This window comes from Dendrobium catenatum, unplaced genomic scaffold (assembly GCF_001605985.2).
Source record: "Dendrobium catenatum unplaced genomic scaffold, ASM160598v2 fragScaff_scaffold_819, whole genome shotgun sequence".
Taxonomy (NCBI): Eukaryota; Viridiplantae; Streptophyta; class Magnoliopsida; order Asparagales; family Orchidaceae; genus Dendrobium; species Dendrobium catenatum.
The window spans coordinates 351,411-375,339 of NW_021319281.1; the positions used below are offsets into that span (position 1 = coordinate 351,411).

General features: G+C 32.4%; 3 protein-coding genes across 3 annotated transcripts; 2 read left to right on the top strand and 1 right to left on the bottom strand.

Moving 5' to 3' along the window:
• Positions 1–4,752: 4,752 nt before the first annotated feature.
• LOC110113826 (elongation factor 1-alpha) lies at positions 4,753–8,465 on the top strand. The gene is made up of 3 exons (XM_020846528.2): positions 4,753–4,909; positions 6,050–6,516; positions 7,334–8,465. The coding sequence occupies exons 2-3, from the start codon at positions 6,055–6,057 to the stop codon at positions 8,213–8,215; spliced, it is 1,344 nt and encodes a 447-aa protein (XP_020702187.1). The 5' UTR covers positions 4,753–4,909; positions 6,050–6,054; the 3' UTR covers positions 8,216–8,465.
• A 971-nt stretch (positions 8,466–9,436) lies between these two features.
• LOC110113828 (ATP-dependent RNA helicase DEAH11, chloroplastic-like) lies at positions 9,437–10,199 on the bottom strand. Its single transcript, XM_020846529.1, has 2 exons — positions 9,664–10,199; positions 9,437–9,476 (listed from the first exon to the last, which is right to left on the bottom strand). The coding sequence occupies exons 1-2, from the start codon at positions 10,197–10,199 to the stop codon at positions 9,437–9,439; spliced, it is 576 nt and encodes a 191-aa protein (XP_020702188.1).
• An 8,093-nt stretch (positions 10,200–18,292) lies between these two features.
• On the top strand, positions 18,293–19,632 carry LOC110113830 (low temperature-induced protein lt101.2). Its single transcript, XM_020846532.2, has 2 exons — positions 18,293–18,529; positions 19,226–19,632. Exons 1-2 carry the CDS (start codon positions 18,449–18,451, stop codon positions 19,307–19,309), a joined length of 165 nt encoding a protein of 54 aa, XP_020702191.1. The 5' UTR covers positions 18,293–18,448; the 3' UTR covers positions 19,310–19,632.
• Positions 19,633–23,929: the final 4,297 nt, after the last annotated feature.

The window sequence follows — 23,929 nt, forward strand, 5'->3', positions numbered from 1 at the left end:
ACAACTAGAAGGAATGTAAATAGAATAGTAAACATAAAATAAACTACACAACCTTCAAAATAATCCATTAAAAATATAAAATACTAAAAATAGGCTTCTGTTGAAAACCCTTCTCCTGAGGTAATGGCCCACCAAACACACCTACCAAACCTGTTGTAAAAAGATGCAATAGGTGAGTTTAATAAATCAAACTCAACAAGTGATGAGTGTAAATAATGTTATATTTTATGTGTTAATTTGTTAGTAAAAATGTGTTGTTATAGCGCAGCAACATCGGACACAATACCATTGAAGCACCATCATTGACACCTCCGTAGAGTCGAATATGGACATGGAAGCACCCAGTCTATGTTTGACAGCGCCACAACATTGAAGGAATCAATGTCACAGAGCCCAGCTAAGTATCCCAGCGTCGTAACATCAGCGTCAGAGGAGTCAGTGCCGCAAAGCCCTGTCTCTTTTTGCACAGCGCCAGGACGCCAAATTCTAATTCTGCTAAGTCAAGGGAGTGTCACATGGACATCGCAGTGCTCAACCATCAGTAGTGTCGTGGCGCTACAATTATAGTTGTTTAGGCCACAATCTTCTAGTGAAACAACGCGTTGATTAATTAAATAACAGGTCCATATCAGTAAGCACCGCAACAGAGGAAACCTTCAACGCTGTGGCATTGGTTCATTTTATGGGAGCTGGGGCATAAGTGTCTTAAGCGCCATGGCGCCAGAATCCATTTTCAATATTTTTTTTATAAATAACCTGTATGTAATGTTAGTAGAAGAGTTCAAACACTTATTTAATTTCAGTCTTTATAGTGTTTCTCTGAGTTTTTTCCTTAGGGGTAACAACTAAGTAAATTTAGAGAAGTACTAGATACATTTTATTAGAGTGCTTGTGGAAGCAATTATGTAAGTTAAAGGAGGAGTGTAGATGAGATCATTGAACCATCCGGTGACATCTTTTTTTCTATACTTTCTTTCTTTTTTGCAATTAATAAAAATGAATATGCTTCACTTATTCTTTATATATTACCAAATTCTCTAGTTTTGGATTGATGGTGAAAATGAAATATGGATTAATAATGAGTTCTCTTCATCAATAATTTTATGATATTTTCAATATAGCATGTCTTCATTTAACGCATATAGTAGTCATATGTGTAGTTAATAATAGATGTAATGATGAGCCTAGGAATAGAAAAGCAGACACAACCGAATATATTGGATTGATATGATGCAAGCTAGCATAGAAATAGTGTTTGTCATGTATCAAATTTATAGAGATGAATTATCATGATAGAGTTTTAACAGTTCATGCTTTACTTACTCTTTTAAGATTTTCACAGGGTGACAGACTTTGAGAGTTTAGAGTGATATTAAGGTTGGAAGTGTTTAATCTATCCTTTATCTCTTTACGCTTGACTGAGCGGTCGGTAATGCATATGCTCTAAATATCATCAATAATAAAGAGAATCGTTATGAAACATATTGTATTTACATTCCATTATTAGAAAATAATTTATCTCAATTGTGTTTCATTTAATTATTTTTTATTTTAAATTAAGTTATTGAATCTCTTTCAAAATTTATTTTTATTTAGTAGGGCAATTATTGTAGTTGAATGTTGATGATTGAATGCTGGAAGTGCATACTGATTGGTTTATAGACTAGATTGTTTAGAAGATTAAAGTGTTGATTGATTACAGGCTAAGTGAATTGGTTGTTGGTTGTGAGCTAGACTAATGATGTCAGTGCGCTGAGCTAGGCAATGCACTGAACGACATGATTACAGTGCAAGGTTGTAATTGTCCATGTGATTGCAAGTTGATTTATATATTGAATGTAGGAATTCTGATTAGTGTTCAATTGAAGTTTGACTGGAGGTTTTTTTTGGTGTTGATTGTTGGTTAGATGATTGATAGATGGGTGATTATTAATCATCAGATTTATGATAAGGAGTTTGGGTAGTATCTAATGACCTCATATAAAAATGAGATCAATATGAACAAATTCAAATATTATAATGTGATTTTAGCCAACAATGTTAAATATTAGTAATTTTTATTATTTTTGAAATATAAAACCTATTTAAATCAATTAAAAAAAATTTATGAAATGCCTTTGAGTCGGCATATACATCTCTAAATTTTCTAAATGTTGGTTTAATCATTTACATGATATTTATATTTTTTAAGTGAAATTTCACATATTCCATATTATTATTTTGCACTTGGGTGGGCCTTCATTTTATAGCCTACATCTCATGAATGTGTATCACTATTCCAAGCATATCCTAATTTATTAAAATTTATTTGAGCCATTTTTCATTTTTTAATAATTGAATACACTACAACAAAATCACATATTACCGGGGATAATATCTAATAGAAATTGATCATTTTTTGGTAGCTTTAGAATTTGTCGGGGGTTTTCTGACGGAAAAATTTACGGCGGTAAAACACACGTAAGAAAAAATTTTTCGGCGGCCTTTTCGGGCAGTAAAAATTTTCGGCGGCCAAAAAAATAATATTTTGGCCTTCCCTCGGCTTCCCAAGCTCCCTGTTCGCCCGCCTAGAAGGCTTCCTGCGCTGCCTGCTATCTTCCCGCCAAGCTCAAATTCTATGCTGCCCGCCTCCTGGACACCCTGCCCCACCTAGCTACTCAACTGCCCGTTAATATACCCACCGGCTCGGGATTGTGCGCTGTATGTGGGATTCGATCCCTATTGGTTTAGAAAATTATCAAACACATGACCAAAATGCTAGACAATAAAATATCACTACAGGAAAACCCGCTATTATATATCCGCCGATAACATGTAAAATCAGACGGAAGTCCTACGTTTCTGGCGCATTTACGGCGGATTTTTGTGCGCCGGTTTGGTTCGCGTCGGAAAAAACTTTCCTGCGTTTTTAAGACGCCGGAAAACGTTTTGGCGCCATCTCCAACGCATTACTGGTGCAAAAAATGCTCGCGAAGCCGGCGATTTTCAATCGGAAATTCCGGCGATAACTACGCCAGAAGTTTACGTCGTATGGATACGCTGAAATTACTGGTGGATAAAACGCCGTAGATGCACCGTAAATAAGCTACGACTTGTTTACGGCGCATAACGGATGCCGAAAGACGCCGGTGGAAAGGATGGTATATAATGCGCCGGAAATTTTCGTCGTCCAAATAAACGACGACATGATTGTAATGATTCGTTGTATTGTCATTTTCGTAGTATTTCCGACACAAAATCATTCGAAAACCTGTAGCATTGACAAAAAAAAAATCATTCACAGCCAACAATTGCATTTCCACACCTGCAAACATAAACAAAAACACTTCCAGAAGACAGCTATACACATAACAGATATAAACAACTTCAATATATACTAAAAAACATAAATATCCATGTAAAGACATTGTTCAATAGCATCAAATAACTAATATTCTTGAAGGCTAAAATGTACTAATGTGTTTTCTTGAAGTGTGCTGGACATTATTAGATTTTAATTTGGACCATATGTTGTCATTTTCTTTGTTGTTAGTCAACCTTGCAAAAATTGTTTGATGTATTCGTAACAATTTTATTTAAATCCATAGGCTTTTGTGTTATTAGAGGCTGCTCACCTACACATGACACAAAAGTGACTAGTTGTTTGTCGAAGATTCATTTATAGAGGGCACCTTGTTAGAATGGATGTGATATGACATGTACATTATGTTAGGCTAGACCATTACCTAATCAATGTCCTTGTCGAGCGATGGGCCCTTCCACAAACACATTTCATTTGCCTATAAGCTACAAGGCATGTTAATGCACAATGAACGAACCACCTTAAGGATCCTATGCTCTGAATGAGAATTTTGAATAGATGAATTCAATGTCCACAACAATTATACAATAATTATTTTTTACAGAGCTGTCATGTTACGAAAGAACCATTAACTATTACAAATCATATACTTAAATAAATATCATCATCTATTCGTTACTGTTCAATTAATATATTATTTTGATATAAATGTAATACACTATAATGTCCATAATATATAATTTAAATCATATTGTAATAATTTACTTAAATATATAATAAATTATACATATAATTAGTACAAATTATTCATAAATGATAGAGGAATTCTGATTTCTATTGAAACCGAGTGAGGAAGTTCCGATTTCAATAGAAACTAGATGAGAAAGTTCTGATTTATATTGAAACATGATGAGTATATATCAGTTTCTATTGAAATCGGGATTTTAAGTACCAGTTGCTTTTGAATATGTCCTTATATCCTCCATTTTGGTTCATTCTTAAATTAATTTTTCATCCCCTTATATATATTATTTATTTATTTATTTATTTTGCTTTCTTATATCATAATTAATTTATCTTTTTTCATAATAAATTAACCTGCTCAACCTCATAGAATAGCTCCAGTTCTAATTAGATTAATCAATCAAACTCAAGCTGACTCTTTTTTTTAGACATTTAGGCCAATAAAGGCAAACTCATACACACAACGTATACACATAAACTCGAACCTTGGACCTCTTAGTTGGAAGCCTAAGCTCTCAACCAATAGGCCAAGGAGAGTTGTGTAAGCTGACTCTTTTACACCCCCTATTTTCTATCATAATAATTAATTTATTATTATTTAAACAGTGCATTTACTCTAGTTAACCTCGTGACAACCGTGTGGGTTAACTAACTCGAGCCCTAATAAATCCCGACCGACCAGACTGTTGACGTTGGACGGCGAGATGCGCCTCTTTTGCCCGGCTGGGGACGGAAACCCTAGATGATCCCTTTGAGCGGCTTTTGCCCCACCTCTATAAATACGCAGAATGATATCCTTTCTGCGCCCTCTTTGCTGCTTCCCACCTATAGCAGCCGTCGCTCTTTCGCTTCTGAAGATCTAAGGTTTGCTGCTGAAGTCTTGCATTCTTTCTTTCTTTTCACAAGCTTTTTTGATTTATATTATTTAGATTGAAGTTTGTACCGGAGGATTATAAAATCTTGATGTCTTTAGTAGGTTTCTGCTGTTTCTGCTGTGCGTGTCTTTTTTTTTTCGTCTCAGCAGTTTTTCTCGCTAATTAATAATTTAATCGGACGATAGATCCCGTTTAAACGTTTGTAATCTTTGTAGATCTACGAAATCAAGACGCTGCTGTGTGGTTATATCATCATGTTTGTCTGTATTGTTCGAAGTTGTTTAATCTGAGAGAAATATTGGGATAAAGGCCTCTGTTTTTAGTTTTATGTTTCTTTACCATCTCCATTTATATCTTCTTGATTCTTTAATAAGTGTTGGGATGGCTTTCAATCGTACCCTTGTTGGTCTCAAGATTTCATGCAAATAACTTAAGAAATATATGGTTATTTGTATTACACATGTCTCTCCTTTCGGCTTCAAGATACAATGTTTAGAGCGTCTTGATGGCTTTGTTCTAGAGGCATATATAAAATTTGAAAAATAGGGAGTTTTCATGTTCAGAGCGATAGCTCTGGATTTCTCTCTCTCATACATTTTATTTGTTTATTTCAGTGCTTTTATTTGTTTTCTTTGTTTTTGGTAAAAACATTCATTTTTTTCTTCACTGAAGGAGGCTTGCTTGTTTATGGTTTTGCATTAAATATACAGGCCCAAAATTTCGCAAAAAATTTTTTGTTAGAAGCTGAAATATTTACCATGATTCTATCTTAACAAATGAAATACAACATGGATTACTTAATTATTATTTCCACTTTTGATGGTAGCCATTCAAAATTTTGGGTGAAAGATGTGCAAGGAGAAATGAATCTTTCAATCTAAATGAATAGTAGTCTAACTCTTTCTCTCTGTATCTTGCTATTTGAATGCAAAGTTTAGAGCATGCTAGCTCAATGTTTTATTTTATGTGTGAAGAGAATTTTTTTGACGCCATGAAACCTGTTGCGGTTTTCCCATTTTATAAGATTATATCATATTTTCTCTTAAAGCATGCATATATTATGTCTTTCTTCCTTCAATCCACTCAAAGAACGATAATTCTAATAATTGTATGCTTGCTACCGATACAGTAACCATGGGTAAGGAGAAGGTTCATATCAACATTGTGGTCATTGGCCATGTCGACTCTGGCAAATCCACAACTACTGGGCATCTCATCTATAAGCTTGGTGGGATTGACAAACGTGTAATAGAGAGATTTGAGAAGGAAGCAGCTGAGATGAACAAGAGATCATTCAAGTATGCTTGGGTTCTTGACAAGCTGAAGGCAGAACGGGAGCGTGGAATCACAATCGACATTGCTCTTTGGAAGTTTGAGACCACCAAGTACTATTGCACTGTCATTGATGCTCCTGGACACCGTGACTTTATTAAGAACATGATCACTGGCACCTCTCAAGCAGATTGCGCTGTCCTTATCATTGATTCTACAACTGGTGGTTTTGAAGCAGGCATCTCTAAGGACGGACAAACACGTGAACATGCCTTGCTTGCCTTCACTCTTGGTGTCAAGCAAATGATTTGCTGCTGCAACAAGGTTAAATCATGGCTCTTTTCATCTACCGTTATTTCCTGTTGTTTTGTGGGTGTTCCTTCATTATTTCGTTTTTCATTTTTGCATTTCATGTTCATTACTGCATGGTATAAACAATTTTAATATTCCATGAAAGATGTGCATTTGTGTATGGTTTTACTTTTTTCATGTTTTCTTTTTGGTATATTTAATCAGTATTTTCTTAAGTGTCTGACTTAATGATGCTTTGTTTGGTTATCAGGTACTTTTGTAAAAGGTAGTTTTAAGAAACATCGGTTTAGAGAAAGGAGTTTTATAACGGGGAAGCATATATAAAAAGCTTTCTTAAAACAGTAGAAAAATGAAAAGAAAACGGTGTTATTGGGAACGTGGTTTGAGGAAGCAAACAGTAAATTTAAAATTAAAAAGGAATAAGCACAAAATGACCAATCAAACTAGGCCTGAGTTGCCTGCAAAAGTAGATTTTGACATCTATTATAAGACAGTTTATGGATCAAAGTCTGCATTAACGTTAGCAAATATGTGTAAAATTGGGAAATGTATTTTGATTAAATTGGTCTGATATTATTATTTTGCGTCCATTCATTTGAAGTTTGGCTTGTCAATTCTGACAGTCCAAATCTTATTTGCATTTGTCAGTTTATTTATAATCATGCATGTGCAGGTTTCTATCTTCAAAACGTTCATTTACGTAGTATTACATGCTACTTAATCATTTGAACTGAGATTTTTGTTTCTTGAACGATAATACTTATCAAATACTTATGTTATATCCATGTTATTTCTCTAGTATATTTACTGCATACGTTGATTGTGATAGATGGATGCAACCACACCCAAATACTCCAAGGCAAGGTATGATGAAATTGTCAAGGAGGTATCTTCCTACCTGAAGAAGGTTGGTTACAACCCTGAAAAGATCCCATTTGTACCCATCTCTGGTTTTGAGGGTGACAACATGATTGAGAGGTCCACCAATCTTGATTGGTACAAAGGTCCAACTCTTCTTGATGCTCTTGACTTGATCCAAGAGCCCAAGAGGCCAACTGACAAGCCATTAAGGCTCCCACTTCAGGATGTCTACAAGATTGGAGGCATTGGTACTGTGCCTGTTGGACGTGTCGAAACTGGTGTTTTGAAGCCTGGTATGGTTGTAACCTTTGGCCCTACAGGTCTGACAACTGAAGTTAAGTCCGTTGAGATGCATCATGAAGCTTTACAAGAGGCCCTCCCTGGAGACAATGTTGGTTTCAATGTGAAGAATGTGGCTGTGAAGGATCTAAAGCGAGGTTTCGTCGCATCGAACTCGAAGGATGATCCCGCAAAGGAAGCCGCCAACTTTACCTCCCAGGTTATCATCATGAACCACCCTGGTCAGATTGGCAATGGATATGCTCCAGTCCTAGATTGCCACACCTGTCACATTGCTGTCAAATTTGCTGAGATCCTTACAAAGATCGATAGGCGATCAGGCAAGGAGCTTGAGAAGGAGCCCAAGTTTTTGAAGAATGGTGATGCAGGCTTTGTAAAGATGATTCCAACTAAGCCCATGGTTGTTGAAACTTTCTCCGAGTATCCTCCTCTCGGTCGTTTTGCTGTGAGGGACATGCGACAAACTGTGGCTGTTGGGGTTATCAAGAGCGTGGAGAAGAAGGATGCCTCTGGTGCCAAGGTGACGAAATCCGCTGCCAAGAAGAAGTGAAAAGTGATGAAGCTTTGCTACTGGTGTTTTAGTATTTATTTACAGTGCCTTGTATCGTGAGTTATGTAGGTTATGGTCTGTGTCTAATCCGGTATCGCTGTCTGGCATCTATTTGCAGAACTGGGTGCTTGATAGACGGTGGCGGTGGGATTTTGATTATTTGTTGTGTTTGTATTTGCGGATATTTGGTGAGTTTGAACTAATTTTCTATTGAGGAATCTGATGGTTTATTTCAACTTTAATATGTTAAGCTATGTGCATTGAAGTGTTTTGGTTAGCTTGTCTGAGTAGCTTTCTCCGAATATCCTCTTGCTCTTGAAAACTGTACGCATCTTTTAGCTTATATTGGCTATTTCACAATGATAATATTAGAAACGAGCTCTAGATATTGTACCTGGAGGTTTGAAGTTCTTCATTGATCAGCTTGATTGTTAGTTGATTTAGTTTGATGTTCATGCAATGGTTTGTAATGCTTAGAGCAGCTTCGAGCGCTGTGACAAAATAAAACACCTTCGACTTCCGAATTGAAGTGAAATCTCTTCCCTGAAGAGTTCTTGTTAGAGCTAACAAGGACACCCTTTGTTGTTTATGGCTTCAATCTATGTTGTTGTGAGGTATCATTTTTGGATTTAATTTGGTTGCCATTGATAGTGATGATGCTCATTGAGGGCATGAATTTTGTAGCAAGTTGCTATGTGGAGGTAATGATTTTAAAGGAGATGAGAAAGTGGCTTCATGAAGTTCCCATTATAAAGAGAAGAAGTCTTTATCTTTAGCACTGTATTGAATATTCATATTTACGCCCACTCATGTATCAACCAATACTCAATCCTCAATCGGTATGGGTATACTATACATACGCCTATGACTTTGTGGTTGGGAATGGGTGGATACTCAATATCTGGGAATAAATCGATTTACATTATTAATCATCGTATATCTTATATTACTGTAATCTCAAACGAAGCCTTCATCATTATCAGCTTAATCATGCATTACTAATCTCCAAAAGATGAACTCAAACAAATGAAGCAGTCTTAAACAAAAATACTCTAAAAAACTTCAACAACCCGCCAACATAGCTGAATGTAAAATATCACCTCCTCTACTCCAAAAGTACAAAGAAACTATGTAAGCAGCACCAGTCTTTATCACCAGCAAGATCATCTCCCCTTTCGTCAGAATTAGCACAAACTTATTACTTATTCCTTTCTGCAGTTATTAATCTTTGCGATTTGTGCTCCTGAACTTGTTTCCGCACCTGTAAGAAGATTCTCATCAAGTTATTTAAAAAGAAAACAACAAACAAAGTGCTTGAATTTCATTTGTTAAAATCATATTTATTTTCTATTTTTATTCTATTGTATGCAATTATATAACTCATCACCTCTTCAAATAAATCAAATTTTTTTTTTCAAAAGATTATTAGAGAAATTAAAGAAATATGCCTGCAATGAACATTCTTGCAGATTCCATATAGCTCTATAATCCTTTCGCATTCATTGCACGTAATCCATAATTTCCTCTCTGCAAGCCTGAACAACCTCTTATCATCAACCTCGCGCTCCCTTGCAAGATCAGATTTCTTGTAATCTTCACATGACATGAAATCATGCCACGGAACGTGGCAGTTCAAGCAGAAACGCTGCTTGCATTTCTTGCACTCTGCAAGTCCAGAAGCGTCATAATCTAGCTTGGAGAGTTCTTCTTCAGGTAGCCTCGCTTCAGCCTTTGAGTGCAGAGCCGAGCACCGTTGGTTTGCGCAGTAGGCTTTTTCCTTAGCAGGAATGGATTTCTCTTCTTTGAGCATGCTCACCAATTCCTTAAGGTTTGGTGACAAGACTTGCCAATAATCTTCATCAATGAGAGATTCTTCACAGAAGGCGCAGGTAGCAGGGTAGCCATGCAAATATATAAGATATTTGAGGCAAGCTGAGCAAAACCGATGAGTTTCTCCCTTATTTTTGCTGTAGTGGGAAACCATTTCTGATGGAGATCTATCAAAGGTGCAAGCTTTACACTGTTCTTTTTCCTGCGAAGATGTCGATGGCTGGTTTGAGTCAATTTGTGGTTTCTCCTCCGACCTTCAAACAAGAACAAGAAGACCTCAAACAATGTGGAATGGGTGAGTGAGAGGAGGGAAGAGATTGAGAAACAATAAAAGATTTCTAATATGAAGAAAGAAAAAGGCAAGAAGCCATAGAGAGTTTGCTTGGTCGCAATTCGGTCACTAAAGAAGAAGAGGGTAAAGAAGAGAAGAACCAGGCAAGCAAGGGCTCAGTTTTCTCCTTTCATCTCTGGGATAAAGTTATAACGAAGTAGAAGAAAGAGAAACGAAAGCAGAGATTGTTCACCTAGAGGGATCTGATGTCAAAAAAGACATTGATAAATTGCGTCTTGAAGCATAGATGCAGGAAGAAGAGGCCCTCTATATTTCTCTCCCTCGATCCCTCTTTCTTTTACCTGGATTGCTCTGTTTCTTCCGCGAGCTATTCCCAGGTTTTTTGCTGGGGCGGGAAGACAATGACCAGAGTACTATATAGTGGACCCATCTAACGCTACCGAATCTAATTGACATTTTGATTTCAAGTCTTCAAAATTTGCCCAGCTCATATTGATCAATTCGTGGAGCTTTGGCTCTCAATCAAAATCTATTAAATTTGAGTTTTTTTTATGAAATAAAAGGATGGTAAAATAAAAAAAAATATTAAAATAAATTAAAATAAAAAATTTAGTTATTTTTGAACAAGCATAATTAGATAAAAAAGATTAAATATAAAAAGTATAAAAAGAACAATCTTTAAAGCGGCAACAACAACGAGCAGGTATCATACTACACGGGGTAGGCTATATAAATCATTTTTCTCTATTGTACTATGTTAAGAGTCAAATTCTCGTCTAAATCTAATAAAAAAGTTATTTCTAATATGTTTTAACAAAATCTTATTAAGTCTACATCTACTCATCTTAATATAAGCCAAATCAAATATATCTACTATCATAATCGGGTCATCAAAAGACCAACATTTTATGTCCAAATCATCTAAGGCGATACTCTCTAATTTTATCTGTCACTAAAGTCATTCCAACCTTTCACATATATTCTCGTTTCACATTCTTTCTAAGAGTGAAGCCACTTATCTACCTGATCATTCTCATCTCTGCAACACTTAAGTTATTTTATGTTTCTCAACAGCATTTAAAACTAAAAAAAAAAAAAAAATCAATCGAACTATTATGATTAAATATTTTTATTTACATTTGGTGCTTCTTTATTTCATCAAAATTATTAATTGATTCTTCCTCAAAACTCATCATAGTATATTTCTCAATATATGCTATCAATGTAGTTTCTATCTTATTTTATAATAGTAAGTTGATAATCTTTATTGCTAAGCTAATTGTTTAGGAATAAAATAGATAAATTTAAAACCAACCGAATTAGTTGATCAATGTGAGCATATATGGTCATTTTTATCATGTTTGGCAACAATTATCATGCATTAGAAATAATAGGGAAATGTTTGGTTGTTGATACCAAATGCTACATTTTGAGATATTTTGTGACTTTCTTATAATGCTTGCTGAAAATCATTTGCAATTTTTTAAATCCATAAAATATGATGCAAAACATTTTGTAACAATAATAGAACTTTTGAATTGAAGTATATTTTTTGTAGTGTTTTGAGAGGGTTGCTTCTTAAAACCCTTTCTTGGCAGTTGAAGGGTTTCAAAGAGTTTTTTTTACTTTACTAATTTTTTAAATTATTATCAATAATAACTAAAATAAATAAATTTAGATTCAAATGAATTAATTAATATAATTATGATATTTATAATATGATAAATATACTAATATTAAAAATATTCATGATTAATGATTAGTCATAAAATATGATTGATATTAAATTACATTATGCATTTAACTTTTTGATGGTGAAATTTTCATTGAAATGCTTAATATTAGAGGATTTATTTCAAATTAAGGGTGGCAAAAGCCTCCATTAGCAACTCCTTGATTTCAACACTTAAAAAGAGGTCTAATTATATATATTTATTAAGGACGCAGCTCATCTTGATCTGCTGGTTGAGGGCTTTGACTACTAATCAAGAGGTCTTGAGTTTAAAGCTTATATATAAGATGTTTGTGAGTTTGCCTTAATGGCTCAAATGTTGCAAAAAAAAAAAAAAAATTAAGGGGAGATGTAATAATTGTAAATAAGCTATTTATGGTTATAAAATTATGATATAACTTATATGAAAGATGCATACCCATGATGTGTATTTGAAAGATATGGTTTGATAATATTATCTTTTAAGATAATAATAACTTGGAAAGTTATTATACTATATGCTATTTTATTTTCTAAAGACTATTTTTTTATGTTTCATTTAAATTATAATTTTTATATATTTTTAAATTGGTGGATCTGAAATATTATTTATTATTTGTCATACTCAATGAACTTTTTCCTATGTATATTTATTGATGGGAGAATATCTTGACAATATTATTCCATAGAACAAAGGTTGATTGCAAATAAGCATTAGAAATATTCATATCAAAAAGCTCAAGCTCAAGTGAAAAGTTTCTCCTTTTCTTCTTATATATAAAGTACCTATTTACAATCTATACATAAGCTATATAAAAAAATAAAAATTTAAGGAAGTAAATAGCTCCACATTATACTCTCCAAATAGAATATTATACTATTTGCATTGTATTAAAAACATGATGCAGGATGTGATGCCTTTTATTATTCATTCTAGCATTAGGTTTGATTAAAAAGATATTTATTATGGATAATATTATTCTTGGTTCTGAATTATTCAAAGAATTAAATTGTTTGGGTAAAGATAATTTCTTTCACTCAAAATTAGATATACATAAAGCTTTTGATATTATATCTAGAGAATTTCTTTATAATGGATTGACTTAGAAAGACTTTCCTAAGATTTTTATTTCTTAGATTAAAAGTTGTATTAAAGATATTTTTTTTTTCTAATGTGTTATGGTTCTATTAATGGTTTCTTTAGTTCTTCTTCTGATCTTTGTCAAGGGTGTCCTCTTTCACCTTATCTTTTCTATATTATTATGGATGATTTATCTAGCTAACCTTCAGGAAAATAAGTATCAAGTAGATCATTTTGAGAGGGTTAATTCTGAAGAGAGTTCTGTTTCTCATTTACTTTATGCTGATGATGTTTTTATTTTTGGTAAAGCTTTTATTTATAATGTGAAAAAGTTGGTGGAAATAATGGATTATTTTTCTAAGGCTTTTGGTTTATTTATCAATCATTCTAAAAGCTTTATCAATTTCTCTAGGGTTGTTCTATATCAAAGGAAATTGGTTAGAGGGTATTCCTATTTCTCAAAATGCAATGAAATATTTAGGGCTGCCTATTTCTAGTAATTAAAAGGCTCACTCTAGTAGATTTTCAGCCTTTTCTTAATAAAATTACAACTCTTCTAGCTTGCTTGTTGGATAGCTAAGATTTTATCTTTAGCGGGAATATTCCAGTTTATTAATTTTACTTTTTCCAATGGTGTTTCGTATTGGATTATAGGGTTTTCTTTGCCTAAAACTTGTTTTAAATTTATTAAGAAAGCTTGTTCTAATTTTCTTTTTTTATGGTGAAACTTCTGTTAGAAAATTCATATGACTTCTTAGAAAGAGATTTGCAAGCCTAAAAGGTTAGGGGGCTTGGTATACCGGATCATGATGCCTTAATTTTGCATATAGTTGTTCTCTTATTTGTCGTATCATTAATGGTAATTGCCTTTTAGCTTCTTGGATTAAATACAAATACATTTCTTATTGGAAACTTTGTTCTCGAAAGGATTCTAAGTTTTAGAATGATCTCTATATCATTACTAGAGACATTAAAAGTAAAATTTCTTTTAATATTACCATTAATTGTTCTTTATCTTTGTATTGAGATCCTTGGTTAAAAGGAAGAGCTCTTCATGAGGTTATCATTAATATTCTAAATAATTTGATCAATTTAAGTACTATTGGTGATTGGGTTTCTCATGGCATATGGATGATTCCTGATTACGTTCCTAATAATATTATTGTGGCTACTTCTACTATTTATATTAAGAAACAAGAAATCTATAATTTTTCTTGGGATGGAGTGATGTATTTTTCTTTAAGACTTTTGATAATGCTTTTTACAAAAATCTTACCAGAGTGGAATGGTACTCTTATATTTGGCATAAAAGATATGCTATGAGATTTTCTTGTTTTGCTTGGATGTCCATTTTAAATAGTTTGAAAATTGCTAATTTATTGGCTAAAAGGAATTTGAATGTTCCTTTAACTTGTATCCTTTATTCTAATGTTGAAGACGTCATAACCATCTATTCTATGAATGTGTTTTTTCATTCAGGATTATTTCTAAAGTTGTGCATGGGTTAAGTTTTTTTTTTTTGCTTGTACCAAATTTAGTTCAAATTCTAAATTTTATTTGGGCATTAGATTGATTTTTTAATGTTAAATACTTATTTTTTCTATCTGCTTGTTGCTCTGTCTATTTCATTTGGAATGAACAAAGTTGCAAGAAATTTGATAATAAATTTTGTTGTTCCAACTCAATTTGTAAGAGCATTAGGTTTGCTATTAGGGCTAAGGCTTCCAATTGAGCTTCATTTCACAAAATCAAGCATTTTGTTTTTTAATTTGTGAGGGTTCTTCTATATTTTTTGGCTTCCAATTTTGCTTGGTTATTTTTAGCTACTTTGTGTTGTTTTTTCTTATTGGTTATTTTGGGTTAGTCAGAGAGGTTACTTAACGTCCCTTGTGCTAGGTTTTTGCCTGGGGCTTTGTTTTTTTGTTGATTGGTTTTTTTGGAATGGTGTTTTATGTGTTCATTTTGATTTATTTCTTTATATCGTTTGGTTTATTTTATGTTTTTTATAATGATGATTGGGCTTCCTTCTCTTTTCTTCTTTGGATGGTTGGCTTGGCAACCAGATGTTTTTCCTTGGATGGTTGGGTCTAACAACCAAGGTTGAATTTTTATGTTGCTTTTTGGGGTTGTGATTAAGGTTTCCCTTTCTTTAGTCTTGGTGGAGGGTGTTGATATTTTTTTATTCATTTTTTCTTATCTTCATTTTGCTATTTTTTGGGATTTAATTTGTTTCTCTGTTTTGATTCTCTATTAGTTTTTTTTTTTGTCATGTTCTGCTATTTGACTTGTTGTTTTGAATTGTAGGTGTTTGTTGGCTCGGTTTGTTGTTGTTTTTGGCTCATAGTCTATCTTTCGGTATTGGTTATGTCTTAATGTAAATTAGTTTGTCCTCTGATGTTGAGTACCCACTCATATCCACCCACGAGGTCATGGGCGTACCCATACCTGGGTACGTGGGAGGGTGTGGGTATGGGCACCCAATGTAGGGCTCTGTTACTTAGGGTCCCTTGTGCTAGGTTTTTGCCTGGGGCTTTGTTTTTTTGTTGATTGGTTTTTTTGGGATGGTGTTTTATGTGTTCATTTTGATTTTATTTCTTTATATCGTTTGGTTTATTTTATGTTTTTTATAATGATGATTGGGCTTCCTTCTCTTTTCTTCTTTGGATGGTTGGCTTGGCAACCATATGTTTTTCCTTGGATGGTTGGGTCTAACAACCAAGGTTGAATTTTTCTGTTGCTTTTTGGGGTTGTGATGAAGGTTTCCCTTTCTTTAGTCTTGGTGGAAGGTGTTGATGTTTTTTTATTCATTTTTGCTTATCTTCATTTTGCTATTTTTTGGGATTTAATTTGTTTCTCTGTTTTGATTCTCTATTAGTTTTTTTTTTGTCTTGTTCTGCTATTTGACTTGTTGTTTTGAATTGTAGGTGTTTGTTGGCTCGGTTTGTTGTTGTTTTTGGCTCATAGTCTATCTTCTGGTATTGGTTATGTCTAATTAATGCTTGGTTAGCATCTTCTAGAGACCTCTAGTTGCATTTAGTTGGTTTGATTGGAAGGTGTTCGATAGATTTGTAAGTTGCTAGATTAGGAGCTGTGTTCAGCTTCTTGTTTTTGTTTTTATCTCTTTGCAGGTTGGTTGGATTCTAATTGGAGTATCCTGCTGCTATTGGATGACTTGGTTAGAAGTTAGATTCTTTATCTTTGTTCCGGTGGATGGATATGGGAGCTGTCTCTCTGCTGGTTTAGCTAGAATTGGTTTCCATGGCTAATTCATTTTGATATTTTCTTGTTTAGGACTAATTTTACTAGTCTTGTTTGTTGTTTTGGTTTTTTTCTCCTTCTCTAAGGAGTTTTGTTTAGATTGCGTATGCTTTCGTTTAGAATTTTTCTTTTCTTTCTTTTAATTTTGCATGTTTTTTCTTACCAAACTACTATAATTTTTACAACCTTTCATTTTTGAAATGAAATTGGGCATGTTTTTCCCCTATTCCTCCCCCTCCCTATAAAAAACATTTTGATGTCATGTCTTAAAAATATGCCGAACTCAACTTGGTCTATTCGTTTAGGGGCTTTGGCTTTCAACCAAGATGTCTTGACTATCTTGAGTTTGAGTCTTGAGTATATATTATGTGTATGAGTTTGTCATAATTGACATAAATATCTCCTAAAAAAAAGTCTTTAAAATGCAAGTGGGTTGAGTACGAAATTTAAATAGAAGGATGGCAAAATAAAAAGTTTATTAAAATAAATCAAGATAAAATTTTAGTTATTTTGAACAAACATAATTAGATAAAAAAGGTTAAATAAAAAAAAGTATAAAACGATCTACCTTTAAAGTGACAACAAAAACAAGCATGTATCCTACTACATTGGGTCAGCTATATGAATCATTTTTCTCTATTGTACTATGTTAAGAGTCAAATTCCCTTTTAAATAAAATAAAAAAGGTCATTTCTATTTTTTAAATAAATACTTATTAGGTCTATCTCTACTTAGTCCACTTTGTTACGGGAAGATAAACAATAACCTAAGAAATTCAAACGATTTTTTTACAAAGTAGTCATTACGCGTGCTTTTTGGCTCGGCTAGTCAATATCCAATAGGGCTCTATTGATCTATTCATAACCATACATTGCCTATATTTTTACACATTTCAACATGTATTATATAATTAATATGATAATTATAAATTTTACATCCAATATGAATTGCAGTATGATCATTTATCATATTTAGGTTCTGTTTGGGATGATTACAATTTTTTATAAGATGTGTTGCTGTGGAGAAAACAACTTCACTAATATGATTGTAAAGAGTAACTTTCCACCACTGAAATTTATGAAAAAAAGTGATAAAGTAGCAAGAAAGTAATTACTAAATAAAATTGTGCTTACTAGCTACCTAAAAATGAAAGCAGACAGAAAGCTATCTCAAAACAACTCTTAATAAAACTAATGCGTAGAAATTAAATTATCTATGGCAAGAAATACATTAAATGAATGAGAGTTGATGTAACAATAAAATAAAGTTAGATTACATCTACTACATTATTCTATTATCATAAACACTAAATAATAAAAATTATTACATATGCATAATAACAAATAAAACTAAAAACTTGACTAGCAATCTAATATCTTGATACAAGACTCATAACATAGAAGGGTATGTCTATCCAATAATAAATAATAATTACTCATTGCGATTGATGCGAATTTAAAATTCTATGCGGTTTGCTCAATTGCACCAATCGAATGTCCTACAAGTAGCTCATCCAAAGAATTATAAGCACGAAATTTGATACATCTCCGAGTTAATTGATTCAAGTTATACCGTCAATGCTAACATTAACTAATATAAGGATGTAATCAACCTTTCAGTCCTTTTAGTCATATTACGTGGACTATAAAATCTTGTACTAAAAATTTATTCTAAAAAACAGTAAGAAAATAATCACAAATGAAATCTAAATTAGAAAACAACCCCACACAAATTTCACTTAATACAAACTCTCTTACATCATAGTTATACAAAGGCAATAAAAAAAAAAAATCTTAAATTATTCTAGACTTCGAAAAAAACAAAGATAAAAACAAAACCAACCTTATCCTACCTGCAGCTTCTGCTCAACGCATACACGTGTCGTGCATTGAAATACACGTGGCCGCAAACTAAGCCAGCTTCAGCTACAAAAGACCATAAGCCTCGAAAGTTCTCTCACTACTTTTTCATATAAATTTTAGGGTATAAATCAAGAAAGAGAGAAAGAGAAAGAGATCTAAATAGAGAGAGAGAGAGAGAGAGAGAGAGAGAGAGAGAGAGATGGGATCGGCGACGTTCTTAGAGGTGGTACTGGCAATTCTCTTGCCTCCTGTTGGTGTCTTCCTCCGCTATGGCTGTGGGGTGAGTTTCTTCACTGTTTGCTCATTATCCTCTTCAATGGTGAAAATTTTAACTTTGAAAAAATATTATGTAATTATATATAATTTAAACAAATTGTTCTTAATTATCTGATAATCTTATATATTATGGAAGCTTCATCTTTTTTAAATATGGATAAATTATTTTTTTTTCTAAATTTTTAAAAGTCGTTAATCATTTCTTTTTCATTGTTTATTCCTTCGTTGTAGTTTCTTATGTTCTTAAGTGGAAAACAATTTGGTTTATGATGAAAATATAATTTAAAATTATTGAATTTATTTTAAGATTAAGATTTCTTTTACTAGTTTTCTCACTGCTTTTGACAACATAATTTTAGTACAATTTTTTGAATCCAAACGAAATATAAAGCCTATTTTTAGCCTTTTTTTCCCTAAATCACAATTTTTTAATAATAATAAAAAATTTGAATTAAAATATGCTTTTTGGACTTGCTTCAAGATTAATAAATGCATAATGCACTGATCTCAAAGCAAATTCATCAAAATTTAAGTTCATCATAATATAAATTATATTATACTATTTTATCAATATTATCTTTTTAATTTTTATTATACTCAGCTTGAAATAAATTCAATAGATTAAAAAAAAAACACATAAGAATGTTATGATCTTTTTTTATCCCTCATCAATATATGCCTAATTCTTTGTTATGTGTAGGTGGAGTTTTGGATTGACCTTTTGCTTACCATATTGGGGTACATACCAGGCATAATTTATGCCATTTATGTGCTTGTTGCATAGTACCTTCCCCATGAAGAGAATGATTGAAGCTTTGATTGAGATGCTTGATTCAAGTTGGTGTTTTTTAAGACAATAAATATGTATTTGTTATTTCCTTCTAATTATCCCTTGTGATCTTCATGAACTTTTGTTTGCATGGTAAATTTTTATTAATTTCCCCTTCCAATGCTTAAATTTGCAAAATTGTGTTTATTAATTAGCCATATATGCTTCTTATTATCATCTGGCATTGGAAAATTGTATTTTGGTTGAGTTTCTAATTAGAAAAATGGAATAAAAGTAGACTTGTGATCAATCCCACAGGATTAAGTCGCTTGTGGGGTTGGTTTTCTAATGATAAGCTTTAATTTTCTTATATTTTAGGCTTTATTTGGATAGCTTTCTTATTGTTTTATAAAACATTTTTTTTAGTACAAAAATTTTAAATTAAAAAATTTTTTGTATTAAGAAATTGTTTCATAAAACAGTAAGAGAGTTGCCGCAATTGAAGTTTTATATAAGATTGTGATATAAAGTATATAAATATAGAAATATTAAAATGATTAATATGATAGTACAAATTTAATAATTACTTGTGTAAGACTCTATGAGGCATGTAGGTAAAATATGAAAATAATATATGTTGGTAATTGAATAAGGCTTGGTTTAAGATAGTTTTTTTTTTAAACTAATTTTTATAGGATCTTTTTAATAAAATTTTTTTAAATTAAAAATTTTGTATTATAAGGTTGTTTTAGAAAGCAACAAGAAAGATGTTCCAAACGAAACCAAACTATCACTAGATGAAGCTGTCGACTGATTTGGTAAAATATTAATGAGTTGTTTTAGAGCATGGGCTTGTCATTCTAAGATCTAAGTGAACCTAATTGAATAGTCTCATGGATTTTCGTAAGTGATTGCATCTTTAAGCGAAGTTTATTATGACTGATGTGAATTCGTCATGAAACTAATAGCCACTTCAAGTTTAAGGGAATTGATTTGTAGATATGTGACTAGAGGAACCAACTTCTAAGGGTAAAACTTAGAATTACTCTCAATCTTCATATGACATACATACTGAAAATCATACCATAAAACAATTTGTTTTTAAATTTGATATATAACTCTAAGAAATTTGATAAGATGAGATATAAAGTTAAAAGGAAAGATAATAATTTCATAATGTATTGTAAAAGCTTGGAAGATAGCAATTTATTATTATAGTACACCAATCAAGCTTATCAATATGGGCTATAGATCCTGACTCTCACATGCGATAGTGCCTCTAGACAAAGTTATCTAAGATGATCAATGGTGAGACCCACACCCGAACTTCACCTTTATCTTGCCCAAGAATTTAACTCCTAAGGGTTCGTAGGCTACGATTTAACCTTTGTACTCACCATTGAGTGCTTATGCTCACTTGTGTACTTACTCTAGCTATAAAGTTTCTCTTGGATGTGATGTCCTTTGTTGCAAACATCCTTATTTGCATTGATGAGCTTAACATACAAGAATTAGATATTCTGCTCTATCTCAACCAACTTTAATATTAAAGCTTATATTGTGTGGCTTATGATATAAGACCTTACGAGTCTCATTCAACTTCTTAGCTAGAACCTATTTTACTCATCCTTGAAAAGTCTAAAGCTCCTTGATCACGTCTACCTATAATTCCAACATCTTCCATAACTCTTATGTATAATATTTGCTTCATCGCTTAATAGGATCCCTAAGAGCTGCACTAGGGGCAAAGGCTCTTACAACTCCAACACCCTAATTTAAATTTTCCATCCTCATCCTTCTCCTCAACTTTGTATTTAAATGAAGAAGATTTAGGGAAGGTTGAACTCTTTGATCTATTGAAAAGAGTTTACATATGATTTTCTAGCATGGTTTGTGCCTCTATCAGCAAATCAACAATTTAGGAGACTTTTTTAGGCATGTCTAGAGGATCACAATAGTTATGCAATGTAAGGTAGAGTTCACTACCTTAGCTAGGTATACTCTACAGTTGGTTAACACTTCTAAGGAAAAGTACTACAAATTTTTAAGAGGGCTCCTAAATAGTCTAAGATAGTCGCTAGTTCTATTTCACATTACATATTTCTCAAAGTTGGTGAAGAGGGCCAATCTGATTGAAAATGATTTATTAGGTACTCAGTAGTGATGGATTGCTAGTATGAATATGTGGGTCTCCAAAAGTATACTAGCTACTCGTGGGGTTTAAAATATAAAGAGTACGATCGCATTATCCAATAAGATAAAACAGTTGCAAACCTTTATATTCTATGCAAGCAGGCTGATTGGAGAAGTAGATGAAATTATACATACGATTATTTATGGAGAATGGCAGCTTTCGCCTACACATCTCGATGAATAATAATATATATAACTCGATAGTCATAAAATTTTTCCAATTCAATACATCAGCTTGTATGGAGTTTATTTGATATTGGTGTCGGTGGCGTATGTCCCCGTGGTAGATCCTGGACCTCAACCTAGGAAATTTTTTAATTAAGGATGCTATTTTATTCTATTCTTAGTTTGGTGCACATAGGGGGTTCATAGGTTCTATTTTGAAGAAGATAAACTCTTCTCTTTATCTTTAATGATATTTAGATCTTTTTCAAATGTATGACGATTTGATTAAAAAAATTGTCTTTAAAATATCAAAGATTGATTTAATATTTAAGAATGAACTATAGACCTATAATTCATTTAGGATTTAAAGAAGACACACTGAGGGTGTACAATTTGAACTTATGTTTGCCTAGAGTGAGCTGTCAGCTAACATCCTAAACATAATCAATCGTCATATATATGCAAGATAAGAGGACTCTAATCCTAAATAGCGAGGATATTTAATTTAGAGAGTGTAATCAATACAATATAAAATATGCAAATGACTCTACCTAGTGTCATGTATGATTATGCATGAAATAAATGCATACATAGAAATCTTTTATTCATTTATTTAAGAACATAATTACAACTCAAGGTCAATAGAAAAGTAAGATGGCCAAGCTCCACCACAATATACGTGGGTTTTTATACTTTTAAAACATGCAGATTTAAATGCACTTGCTTATCATCTTCAAGTTTCATATTTTCTTATGAAATTCCGAAAGAGAATTCCCTTGAAAAGAGAGGAAATTATCTTTTGGACTCCTATATTTGTACATAAGCAAATACCTTTAAAATCTTTACAACTCTTAAAATGTTACATTTATATTTGACTCTTTGCATATACATTTGTACCTATGTATATTCAACTTCACCTTCTTTTGCAAGCAAGACATTGTCACAATAAGCACGAGGAACAAGACTAATTATTTAATATTGGTTATAGACCCTTGAAATCAAATGCTATTATGCTCTCTAAAAGAATTTTATTTTTATTTATATGTTTTCTTATTTTATTTATTATTATACACATTATGATTTAAAAAAAAATAAATATAAAAATGCGCAGGGGGGGCTGCTGATTAATCAATACTACGTACACTTAATTTTTGCGCTAATGAACAAAATTAATGTTGGGTTTGAAAATTAAGTGCAGGGTTCCACAAGGACCTAAAAGTTTAGGAGATCTACTCACTTGTATGGCTTAGAAGACCTAGGAGGCTCTAAGCTTTACATAGTTACCTCATCGGAGTAAGTTAATGATTTAACCAATCATAGCACCTCCATTTGACAGAAATGGAGACGACAGAATGCTCCATAGCTTCATTATCCAAATCATATCTCCAATGTAACTCAGAGAGAAGTGTTATAATTTGATGCATTTCAATCTCTTAATTCGTATACATATGACGTTCATAGTGATATCTAAGAATAACTATTCATATAATTAAATAATACACAAGGAATTAAATGACATTTTCCTTTACATGTATCATTTTAAAGTTCACAAAATAATCGAAAAGGATTACATTCAAAGTGATTTATAAGTGTTTGTAATCAGTTATAATACATTAAAGTGCATACCAATCAGAAGACATAGCATTGAAATTCATGTTTATTCAAAAGTTGAAAAGCAAGCCAATACATGCATACAAACAAATGTCAATGAACATAATCAATTAACTTGCAAGGAAATTAAAGCTTGAAATAGCTCCTGCAACACCCCTTTACTTTATAAAATAGAGTTTTTCTTATGTATTCTTATAAGATGACATCTACGAAGCTTCAGGAGTTGAAGATATAATTTTAAGAGCTAGTTGACAGAGATTTTTTTCGTGCCAGTATGTCTCTATGGGGAGTATATATTCTATTGTAAAGAAGGACGGTACATTGCACATAAATTTTGATTACATGGAATTGAATAATATCAATTAAAAATAAATACCCTTTGCCAAGGATCGATTATTTGTTTAATCAACTTGCAAGATTTTCTATAATTTTGAAGATTAATCTAAGATCTAGATATTATCAAGTGAAGATAAAAGAAGTAGATGTCACAAAGATTGCTTTCAGTTCGATACAGACATTTTAAGTTATTAGTCATGCATTTTGGGGTGCAAATTTGCTTATAGGATGGCCCAACCACCGGCACTCAACCTCCTCATCTAACAATAAAATAATCAATAGAACTTTCCTCTTAGGAGGATATTGTATCCCATCAAAGTTCTTTTCAAC